Source organism: Notolepis coatsorum (assembly GCF_963971535.1).
Source record: "Notolepis coatsorum genome assembly, chromosome: 18".
Classification (NCBI taxonomy): Eukaryota; Metazoa; Chordata; class Actinopteri; order Aulopiformes; family Paralepididae; genus Notolepis; species Notolepis coatsorum.
The window spans coordinates 29,591,641-29,604,223 of NC_140182.1; the positions used below are offsets into that span (position 1 = coordinate 29,591,641).

Sequence of the window (12,583 nt, forward strand, 5' to 3'; positions counted from 1 at the left end):
CACTAAAGGCAGTTCTGATTCTGCACTCATTCTATTCTATTCTATTCTATTCTATTGTATTAGGGTACACTGTCCTCCAGCACTGGCCACCGTTTACACCTCGGGAATCTGGGATTACTCATGCTGTTGCCCACTGTAGTCATTCTGAAGGACCCTACGATATCAACAGGTACGTACTGCAGTGTGTCATAACCCTTTCACTACCACACTACAGAAGGTTAACCCTTTCACTACCACACTGCAGCAGGTTAACCCTTTCACCACCACACTGCAGCAGGTTAACCCTTTCACCACCACACTGCAGCAGGTTAACCCTTTCACCACCACACTACATAAGGTTAACCCTTTCACCACCACACCAAGAAGGTGGTTGATTCCCTGGTGTGTTGGAGCAGAGTCAACTCCCGGGTTACCCGGTTGAGTGTGCCCCTGCACGTTCATGACGTCTGCCAATCGTGTCAGCCTTCTCTGCCTCGACCCCTCTGGGTGGTTTTTTTTTATGGAGGCTTTGTCATGGTGCTCAACAACGCCAGCATACGCCCCTTCCGCCAGGGGGGCTGTTTTCAGTTGACCCCTTTGGCACCTGTCTCGTCCGCAGTGCTCCAGGCTCAGGTCTACAGCCTGCTGCCTGGTTTCCCCGGTGCGCTGCCTGCTTCCGTTGGTTAAACTTTTTTGAGTGCTTTACGGGCATGCTGACTGCCTGTGTTGCAGGGTCAGTGTGCCAGGCGGTGTACTATTGGGGGGAAAGGGCCCGCTCTTGGAGGGGCCCTATCCGAATACGCTGGCGATGTGGGGGGCGGTGTCACTAAGGGGGCTTTCACACTCAGCCTTTTGTACCGAATCACCGTCCCGGAGCACGGGGGGCAGTGTTCTCACTCACCACTTTTGGGGTGCGAAACGGCGCTGAATCGTTTCACCCCCCGCTGAACGGGACCAGCTGGCAGAGGTGGTCTCGGGGTCGGTCCCGGGAGAACGGGGGGTGTGGCTTTGCGAGCTTGTACCTTTTCACGGGCGTGGCACCTGGTGCTGACATAACGTCATACATTTTGTTTGCCATTGCTATGTCTATAACATTGTTCGAATGCATTTATTTCTATTAGACCAGTGGTGCCCAACAAGTCGGCCGTGGTCGACCAGTAGATCGCTCAAAAGCGGACTCTACAACACCATCCATTCGTGATAAAATATAACTTCATATTTATTGGCAATTTGTTCATTTTATATCAACATCCAGAGTCCGCAGTCGTGTTAAGACATTCCCGTTTACATTTTCGGTCGACCAGTAGATCAATGACATTCAATATAATCGATGCGAGTTACTAGTATGTTGCAGTAACGTTAGCGTTAGCCGTTAGCTTAGCGTTATTGTTAACGCTGCAAAACGATCAAAAGCGGACTCTACAACAGAGTTCCATTCGTGAGAAAATGGGGGTGGGTTATATTGACAAGGCTTGACAACAGAGGTTCAAATATAACTTCATATTTATTAGTTATTTGTATCTTTATATCAACATCCATTCTCCAGTCTCCGTGTGAACACTTCCTGTGTTTACATTTCGAGCGTGACATCATCGACTACGGCAAGCTTACAAGCTCAAAACGCAAACCGTAAACAAAACCCAGAGCGCACCCAGAATGAAGTGTGTACACAAACTAGAGGGGGGAGAGGGGGGGGGGAGAGTTCGGATCAGATCTCGGTACGGGAAGAACGGAACGAAATAGAAACGAATAGAGTGAGTGAGAAAGGGCCCTAAGTGACCGCCTGGTGGGGTCTTGATGCCTGGCGTCATTGACCTCTCCGGGCCCCCCTTTTTCCAGGGGATCCAGTCCCTTCAGTGGGTCTGGGTCTTCCTTCGCGCTCCGCTGCTACGGCCTTGCCACGGGGTTGAGTTTGCTCTTGACTCCGTGATTTTGGGGGCGGTAACAAGGGTTGTTCCTTCCGTTCGTTCCCTGGTGGCATGCGGGTTGTGCGTGTGCATAGTCGTGGGGTCAAGCCACGATCTGCTCACCCTGTGCGTTGAGTTGCTTGAGTTCCTCTTCGCACGGTCGGATCCGTCTCCCTCCCGTCCTCCAATAGGGAGGGTATCCTCCATTAGGGAGGGTCGGGGGGTTCGGTCCTCCCCGGTCTGATGGTTGGGGGGGGGCTCAGTGGGGTACATTTGTCGAGTTTCAGGCTCCCGCTCAGCTCCTGTAGTGCAGATGACGCTGAGCGGCAGCCAGTATGAAATAGAACGTAAGGTTATGTATATAACCAAGTTCTATGAATACTGGTGACGCTCAGCGTCAGGACACCACTGCAGCCCTTGATCTCGCCTTGTGGTGAAAGTTTGGGAAGGAGGCGAGTAGGTGACCACACACCTGCTTATGAAGGTAAGCGGATAGGGGTGTGGCCAGACGAATGTTGGGATGTAAAGGTACATTGTGGAATTTATTATTCAGTGCTCGTGCACGAAGTGAAGTGCGTGCAGATGACGCTGAGCGTCACCAGTATTCATAGAACTTGGTTATATACATAACCTTACGTTAACCTTTCACTACCACACTACAGAAGGTTAAACCTTCACTACCACACTACAGAAGGTTAACCCTTTCACTACCACACTACAGAAGGTTAACCTTTCACTACCACACTACAGAATGTTAACCTTTCACTACCACACTACAGACGGTTAACCTTTCACTACCACACTACAGAAGGTTAAACTTTCACTACCACACTACAGAAAGTTAACCCTTTCATTACCGTTTGGCTAAAACTCCAAGTTTAGTTTATCCTCGTCGCCAATGTAAAGGGTCCAGTCTGAATGCTTGTTTCGTTTCTGATGTTTATTTCAAGCTGTCAAATGCAATACAGGTCCAATGCAACACACAGCTGTTACTCATTATACTACCTAAGTAGGAGCTTCATAGGACCCTGCAGGTGAAGGTCTGACTGCCTGAATTAAAAGTAACCCACATTATAACGCCTTTCACTACCACACTACATATGGTTAAACTACCACACTAGACACTACAGACGGTTAACCCTTTCACTACCACACTACAGAAGGTTAACCTTTCACTACCACATGACAGAAGGTTAACCTTTCACTACCACACTACAGGTTAACCTTTCACTACCACACTACAGACGGTTAACCCTTTCACTACCACACTACAGAAGGATAACCTTTCACTACCACACTACAGAAGGTTAACCTTTCACTACCACACTACAGACGGTTAACCTTTCACTACCACACTACAGACGGTTAACCTTTCACTACCACACGACAGAAGGTTAACCTTCTGTCGTGTGGTTGTGAAAGGGTTAACCATTTGTCGTGTGGCAGTGAAACTAAAAGTCACAAGGTCAGTGGTCTGGTCAGTGAAACTAAAAGTCACAAGGTCAGTGAAACTAAAAGTCACAAGGGCAGTGGTCTGGTCAGTGAAACTAAAAGTCACAAGGTCAGTGAAACTAAAAGTCACAAGGTCAGTGGTCTGGTCAGTGAAACTAAAAGTCACAAGGTCAGTGGTCTGGTCAGTGAAACTAAAGGTCACAAGGTCAGTGGTCTGGTCAGTGAAACTAAAGGTCACAAGGTCAGTGGTCTGGTCAGTGAAACTAAAGGTCACAAGGTCAGTGGTCTGGTCAGTGAAACTAAAAGTCACAAGGCCAGTGGTCTGGTCAGTGAAACTAAATGTCACAAGGTCAGTGGTCTGGTCAGTGAAACTAAAGTCTGGGACAAAAAAGTGAACCCCTGATGTAAACTGGTACAATCTTCTGACCTTAGTCAAAATAGGTTGGGAGCCTAATGTGATTTACAAGGACATACAGGTAGAATCTGTAATGCCATCAAACCGCAACCTCCAGGCAACCTCCAGGCTTTGTATTCTGCTTTGTTTACCTTTTTGGGGGTAAACAACGCAAACATCAGACCAAAACAGGCTGCTTTTGTATATAAGAATTTGTTCTTAATTGCTTGCCTGGATAAATAAAGGTTAAAAATAAATAAATAAAAAAACAAACAAGAGGGGCTCTTTTGCCTGGAGGTGTTTACGCGGTGTCGCTGTTTGACGACATCATATTCTTTCATTCATTCAACCTTTATTTAGACTCAAAATTGAGGCAGTGTTGCTCCTTTTCAATGGCGTTGAGTATTTACAATCACATAATCATCATCAATACATTTTACAGAGTACAGAGAATAGAAAGAAAAAACATAGCACTGTACTAATAAATATAAAAATAGAATCCTTTCAAACAGTCTACCTTTAAAGTGTTTCAGTGTCGTAACTGTCAGACTGTCCACTAGGTGGAGCATTCCTCTCTCTGTGGACCTACACCACTCTGGGTTTGAAGCTTTACTCCTACCAGGAGGCCAACACATGGTACAGAGTACAGGGCCTCGCCAGTGATGTCACACCCACAGGTATGTTCATCCATATTCTCAACTGGTCTAGCCTCGGGACCCAACATTTTCCTTAGTCATTAAGTCGCGACCCAAATTTTTGAACTACTATGATTTATTTCAAATTCTTTTTTTTTGCATACACAATACATAATCTTTCATGCACTGTTAAAAACATGAAATAAACACAAAAAAGTGCAACAAAAGTGCAACTAGGGCTAGAAACCCAATGAAATAAAATAATGATAGATAATATATGCTTCTTAGCAGATTTCTTAGCTTAACATAACAGACCTACGTTTGGGGGAACTAATGGGATCATTCACGACGAGGACGTCCAGATTGTCGAATCGTACAAATACCTGGGAACTGTGTTTGACTGTAAACTGAAGTTCAACTTAAATACATAGTCCATTGTTAAAAAAGGTCAGCAGAGGATCTATCTGCTGAGAAACCCGGGTCGGCCGTGCCGCGACGCAGCACGTTACGTGGTTCGCCACTTGGGCGCCCCATCTTGTAGATTATTATGGATATTTGCAACTCTATTATTTTAAGGACTGATGGGATAGTTTATGAAGTAATAAAACATGTAGTGAAAAGTACAGAAATCCAAACAGGAATTTTCGGTGGCAGCATAGTCATAGTACAACAGACAATGTGATGTATTGGGTTTGAGCCTCTTGGATGCCGTAGGTGGGTGGTGTCACACTAGGAAGTCAAGACACACAAGCTGGAGTCCGATGCATGAAGCGACATGTAAACGAACAGCCAATAAATGTGAAGTTAACTTTGAACCTCGGTTGTCAAGCCTCGTCAATATAACAGATACACCTAGCTAACATGGGGCGGGCTGCTCTGAGCGAACGATACACACTCACAATCAACTGCTCAACTGTTAGCTATTACTGCTGTGTAACGTTTTTTCACACACAGGGCTAACATTAGCTAGCAAGCAGCCCGCTATCTAGCTAGAACGCTAACTAGCAGCTGACTACTCTTTTTAACGTTATCCTCTTCAAATAGCGCAGCATGTTTGCGAGTGCTCCCTTGACTGAGAGGATGGCCAGTACCGTGGGAACTTTTATTACATTTACATTTACATTTAGTAATTTAGCTGACGCTTTTATCCAAAGCAACTTACAAGTTCTGTACGACAAGTCATCAGGAAGGGCACAACTCTATCAGCTGAGTAACAATGTTCATCAAAGTGTTGAGTGCTACAGTGTAGGTTAGTTTATTAGAACAGGTGCATGACAGTAAGGTTAGTTAGGGTTAGATATTTTTTATTTTATTTATTTTTTAATTCAGATAATGGTTGAAGAAGTGCGTCTTTAGTCGACGGCGAAAGATTGGACGGGTTTCGGCTGTCCTAACTGGGGTGGGTAGTTCATTCCACCATTGTGGGGCAAGGACTGAGAATAGGCGATTTCTCTTTGATGACCCTCCCGGAGCTCGGATAGGAGTAGGTCTGAGGCGGCCAGAAGATGCAGAGCATAGGGGTCTTGAGGGTGTGTAGTTAGAGACCATTGACCGGAGGTAGGCGGGAGCGGTTCCCTTTGCCGCACGGTATGCTAGGTCGAGGGCCTTGAAGCGGATTCGTGCAGCAATGGGGAGCCAGTGCAGGTCCCTAAGAAGTGGGGTGACATGGGCCGACTTCGGTAGGTTTGAGATCAGGCGGGCCGCTGCGTTCTGAATGAGTTGAAGAGGCTTGGTGGCAGTGGCCGGGAGGCCAGCGAGCAGTGCGTTGCAGTAGTCGAGGCGGGAGATGACTGTTGATTGGACGAGGAGTTGGGTGGCTTCTTTTGTCAGGAAGGGGCGGATCCTTCTGACGTTGCTCAGGAGGAATCTGCAGGTTCTGGTTGTCGCTGCGATGTGAGCAGAGAAGTTCAACTGGTCGTCGAGGACAGGCGGTCGGGGACGCGGTCACAGCTGCATTCTCGACTGTGATGGAAAGGTCGGTCAGGGTGGAGGATTTGGCCGGCAGGTGTAGCAATTCTGTTTTGCTTAGGTTCAGTTTGAGGTGGTTGGTCGTCATCCAGGCGGAGATGTCGGACAGATGGTGGAGGGGGACAGGGTGTCAGAGGAGAGGGTGGAGGGGGACAGGGTGTCAGAGGAGAGGGTGGAGGGGGACAGGGTGTCAGAGGAGAGGGTGGAGGGGGACAGGGTGTCAGAGGAGAGGGTGGAGGAGGACAGGGAGAGGAGAGGGTGGAGGGGGCCAGGGAGAGGAGAGGGTGGAGGGGGACAGGGAGAGGAGAGGGTGGAGGGGGACAGGGTGTCAGAGGAGAGGGTGGAGGGGGACAGGGTGTCAGAGGAGAAGGTGGAGGGGGAGAGGGTGTCAGAGGAGAGGGTGGAGGGGGCCAGGGTGTCAGATGAGAGGGTGGAGGGGGACAGCGAGAGGAGAGGGTGGAGGGGGACCGGGTGTCAGATGAGAGGGTGTAGGGGGAGAGGGTGTCAGAGGAGAGGGTGGAGGGGGACAGGGAGAGGAGAGGATGGAGGGGGACAGCGAGAGGAGAGGGTGGAGGGGGACCGGGAGAGGAGAGGGTGGAGGGGGCCAGGGTGTCAGAGGAGAGGGTGGAGGGGGCCAGGGTGTCAGAGGAGAGGGTGGAGGGGGACAGGGTGTCAGAGGAGAGGGTGGAGGGGGACAGGGTGTCAGAGGAGAGGGTGGAGGGGGACAGGGAGAGGAGAGGGAGGAGGGGGACAGGGTGTCAGAGGAGAGGGTGGAGGGGGACAGGGTGTCAGAGGAGAGGGTGGAGGGGGACAGGGTGTCAGAGGAGAGGGTGGAGGGGGACAGGGAGAGGAGAGGGAGGAGGGGGACAGGGTGTCAGAGGAGAGGGTGGAGGGGGACAGGGAGAGGAGAGGGTGGAGGGGGACAGGGTGTCAGAGAAGAGGGTGGAGGGGGCCAGGGTGTCAGATAAGAGGGTGGAGGGGGACAGGGTGTCAGAGGAGAGGGTGGAGGGGGCCAGGGTGTCAGATAAGAGGGTGGAGGGGGACAGGGTGTCAGAGAAGAGGGTGGAGGGGGCCAGGGTGTCAGATAAGAGGGTGGAGGGGGACAGGGAGAGGAGGTTCACAGTTTGAGTGGGTGGTTTGGGGTTTAGTAAGAGTTGATGAAAAAGCGTTCTTAACCCTCTGTAAATTGGAATATAGATCTGTTTCTTCTCGTCATCTGGCAATAAAGTTATTCTGACATAATCACAGTAGCGCATGTGATACATAATCGTAGTAACACAACATGTGATACATAATCGTAGTAACATAAAATGTGATACATAATCACAGTGACGTAACATGTGATAACAAAGCCCTGATTCCATCTCAGAGGGTTATGCAATTATTAACAACCAGTACTGTTCCCATTTCTGTGTGTTTTTCAGAGATAGACAAGAATGTATCACAGGAGCCAAAAGTACACGATTACCTCACTTTAAAAGGTAAAGTCACTTATCATTAAAGGGCAAGTCCAGATTTTTGGACCCCTAGTCCTTTTTCCAACTTACCAATGATGTTACTACTACTACTACTACTACTACTATTACCACTACTACTACTGCTACTAATACTACTACTACTACTACTACTACTACTACTACTACTACTACTACTACTACTACTACTACTACTACTACTACTACTACTACTACTACTACTGATTGTGGACTTCAGGAGGTCGGGGGTCAAGGACTACAGCCCCCTCAGCATCGACGGGGCACCGGTTGAGAGAGTCAACAGCTTTAAGTACCTCGGAGCCTACATATCCGAGGACTTGACATGGACCACACACATTAACAGTGTTGTGAAGAAGGCACGACAACGCCTCTACTTCCTCAGGCGCCTAAGGAAGTTCCAAGTCAGCCAGAAGATCCTTAAGAACTTCTACTCATGTACAATAGAGAGCATCTTGACCGGCAACATCACCTCCTGGTTTGGGAATAGCACTGCACAAGACCAAAGCAGACTACAAAGAGTGACACGTTCAGCCGAACGCACAATTGGAGGGGGGCTCCCCACCCTCCAGAACATTTACTACAAGCGTTGCAAGGGCAAGGCTAAGAGAATCATTAAAGACTCCAGTCACCCGAACAACTGCCTCTTTGAACTGCTGCGGTCAGGCAAGCGATACAGGAGTCTCAAGGCGAGCACAGAAAGACTCAGAAGAAGCTTCTATCCCCAGGCCATCAGGCTGCTAAACGAACAATGAATGAACACTACACAACAACAACCACCAAACGCACATAGCACACACATCCACACGCACACACTCACTTTAAACAAACACACTGTAGCACCCACTCCACACACTTATAGCACACACCCACTTTAAACAAACACACTGTAGCACCCACTCCCCACACTTTATATTTATGGATGAAGGATTGCACTACAACTCGTACACCCTACTGTAAATTGTACCTAAAATTGTACCTCATCCCATTTCTGCTTTGCACTAGATAGTACTGTACATTAGTACACTGCATAGTATTGTGTATTGTATATTATATGGTAACTCAGAACATTGTACATATGTCTATACCGAACACTGTGACCTCATTTTCTTCTTCTAAATTCATGCTATATTATGTTATTATGTTATTTGATACTATCTTGTCTAGCACAGTCTCTGGAGCGTAACAGTAAGAAGCATTTTGTATGAAAGTATTCTGTACTTCTGTATGACAACTATTAAAGAACTTGAACTACTACTACTACTACTACTACTACTACTGCTGCTGCATGCTGCAAGCTGCATAGTGTTTAGTAGATGTTGTGCAAGAAAGCATTCAAAATTGTTGTTGTTGCTTCCTCAGACCTGTACTACTTCCTGTTGGCTCCCACTCTGTGCTACGAGAGATCCTTCCCCCACATGCCGAGAGTTCACATCAAGCAGCTACTGCACAGGCTGCTGGAGATGGTGAGATGAGGAATGGTAAAAACCAGGGGCAGCTGGTTGGTTATGGAGGCTACTGTTAGAATATTGCAGGTTTTATGCTAATATAAGACTATCCATAAAAGTATCTACAGTATCTATAATCTACCATATCGACTATATCTATCTTTCTATTTATAAATTCCATCTATTGTAAATGACTTAAACAGTGCCTACAATGTACTCATCTACTATGTTAAAACTGATTCTATGTGAATTGAATATATGACACTATGTGTGCCTATGTAAAATATCATACATTCCTGTGGACCTATACAACAGGCACCAGAGAGTCTGTGTTCTAATAATGTTGAGCTCAGTTGTAATCCAATCCTACCTAGCTGACCAATACCTGTTCCCTATTTGGTTTTGTGTCAGTCTTGTTTCTCTGAACCTATTTCTGAAGATGCATTTCCATTGGCTAATGGACGAGATATAAGTCACTTGTTACTTTCTGCTCCTGGCAGAACCTAGAATGTCCGCCCGTTGAAAATGACCACATTTCAACGTATTGTATACCTGTCTGTAACTTATGCTGATTCACTTCTTGGAATAAAACCATTGAAAGATGTTCTACATTTCATTATTGGATATGATTGACCATGACAATTTGGATATTGAATATAGTCAGATATACAAGTGAAATTGGGTGAAGGCCCGACTGGATTATTTGACAATATATAAGTGAGGATTATTTCACAATTAGGATGGAATACCTTACACTACCTAGTAGACAAACATGTTGCTGGTTATATTCCCGGTACAAAGGACAGGTATTGAAAAGTAGTTAACATTAGCTAAGATACTGTAATGCAACATAATGTTTTTAGTATGCGATTGTGGTTGTACCTGTCCTTGTAAAAGTAAGCCATACATCTACATATTAGGCCTACTGTTGGAGGGCTGTCCTCCACTAAATAATTTACTGCCACACGACAAGGGGTTAACCCTTTCACTACCACACTACAGAAGGTTAACCCTTTCACTACCACACTACAGACGGTTAACCGTCTGTAGTGTGGTAGTGAAAGGTTAACCTTCTGTAGTGTGATAGTGAAAGGGTTGAAGTCGAACAATATTCATAGGATTCAAATAGACAAATCTGTGAAATTGCATTTCCTACATTAATGTCATTGACACGTTATTGTCCACGACGTCCATAAAGAGCTCGGTATATAATATTCAAGTTTAATTTGCCAAGTTATTCAGAATATGCATATTCATATTCACAGTTATTTGGCTCACTGAGTAATCCTGCTTCCTGAAATACTCGTCTATTGTCATATTGGGAGGCATTTTTTTGCATTTATTTAATCAGAATTGTTTAAAAAGAGACAACCTCATGCATTAATGTGTTAAGCATGGAGGAGATCTTGTAAGCGGTCCAATGTGTGTGCGTGTGTGTGTATCTGACTGTATATCCGTCCATGTATTATATATCTACATATATAATACATTTCATACACCTCCATTGCATTTACACATTGAGACACACACACACACACACACACACACACACACACACACACACACACACACACACACACACACACACGCACACACACACGCACGCTGGTGGAGATTGAGTGCACTTTTCTAGTTTATATATATTCCAGGGGCATTTTCTGAACATTCAGGGTAGGTTTTGCTCCTACAGTATCCTTAGTTAATGTTGTACCCTGATTGGCACACACACACACACACACACACACACACACACACACACACACACACACACACACACGCACACACACACGCACGCACGCACGCACGCACACACACACACACACACACCCTGTGATGTTGCATGATGCTGCCTGACTGCTGCCTGGTGGAGATTGAGTGCACTTTTCTAGTTTATATATATTCCAGGGGCATTTTCTGAACATTCAGGGTAGGTTTTGCTCCTACAGTATCCTTAGTTAATGTTGTACCCTGATTGGCTACATGTATAAGTTATAATGTAACACCTGTGTTCTCTTCACCTGATTGGCTACATGTATAAGTTATAACGTAACACCTGTGTTATCTTCACCTGATTGGCACATGTATAAGTTATAATGTAACACCTGTGTTCTCCTCACCTGATTGGCTACATGTATAAGTTATAATGTAACACCTTTGTTCTCTTCACCTGATTGGCTACATGTTTAAGTTATAATGTAACACCTGTGTTCTCTTCACCTGATTGGCTACATATGTAAATTAGAATGTAACACCTGTGTTCTCTTCACCTGGAATGTCTGGAATGTCTTCACAGACTGGAATGTGTTCCGCGACACAGATAACATTAATGCCTACACGGAGACAGTGCTGGACTATGTTTGTACTAGGGTGAAAGAAACAATCCCCACTACCAAAATGAAAGTTTACCCAAATCAAAAACCCTGGGTAGACAAATCCGTCCGTGAAGCTCTGAGAGAGCGCACCAAAGCATACAACGACGGCCTAGAGGCAGGCAACATGAATGACCACAAGGTGGCGCGATACAACGTAAGGAGGACTGTGTCAGAGGCCAAACGACGCTACAGGGATAAAATTGAACTCCAGTTTGAACAAGCTGACTCTAGAGCTATGTGGCAGGGGCTCAAAACGATGACAGACTACAAAGGCGCCTCCCTCAAACTGAGCAGTGACATCTCCTTAGCAAATGACCTCAATACCTTCTATGCGAGGTTTGATGCTGGTAATAACAACACCAGCTCACAAGCCTCGGCAATGGGGGGGGGGGGGTCGGCTGCTGATGGAGGCGCAGTGTTCAGGGTAACAGAGCATGAGGTGAGGCGGACCTTTAAAAAAGTGAATATCAGGAAGGCAGCAGGTCCAGACGGCATCCCTGGCCGCGTCCTAAAAGTCTGTGCCGACCAACTGGCCCCAGTATTCACTGACATATTTAACCTGTCCTTAGAACAGGCTGTCATCCCCACCTGCCTGAAGAAGTCCACTATTATCCCTGTACCCAAAAAATCCAAGCCTGCTTGCCTCAACGACTACCGCCCTGTAGCTCTCACCTCCATAGCCATGAAGTGCTTCGAGAAGCTAGTAAAGGGCTACATCTGCTCCTCCCTCCCCATCAACATGGACCCCCTGCAATTTGCATACCGCCCCAACAGGTCCACGGAGGACGCCATATCCCATGTGCTGCACACAGCAGCATCACACCTGGACAAGAGGCAGGGGAACTATGTGAGAATGCTATTCATCGACTACAGCTCGGCATTCAATACCATAGTCCCCTCCATACTCATAGCCAAGCTCAGGGACCTGGGCTTGG

At 46.7% G+C, this 12,583-nt stretch overlaps 1 protein-coding gene across 1 annotated transcript in view; it reads left to right on the forward strand.

Moving 5' to 3' along the window:
* LOC311245301 (diacylglycerol O-acyltransferase 1-like) overlaps nucleotides 1-12,583 on the forward strand; it is a gene marked incomplete at both ends in the record, with an annotated part of 71,206 nt that overhangs the window by 5,644 nt on the left and 52,979 nt on the right. The window contains 3 exons of the mRNA XM_084335139.1: nucleotides 64-169; nucleotides 4,293-4,409; nucleotides 9,191-9,294. Coding sequence (XP_084191265.1) covers nucleotides 64-169; nucleotides 4,293-4,409; nucleotides 9,191-9,294 — 327 coding nt within the window. The remainder of the gene's footprint in view (nucleotides 1-63; nucleotides 170-4,292; nucleotides 4,410-9,190; nucleotides 9,295-12,583) is intronic.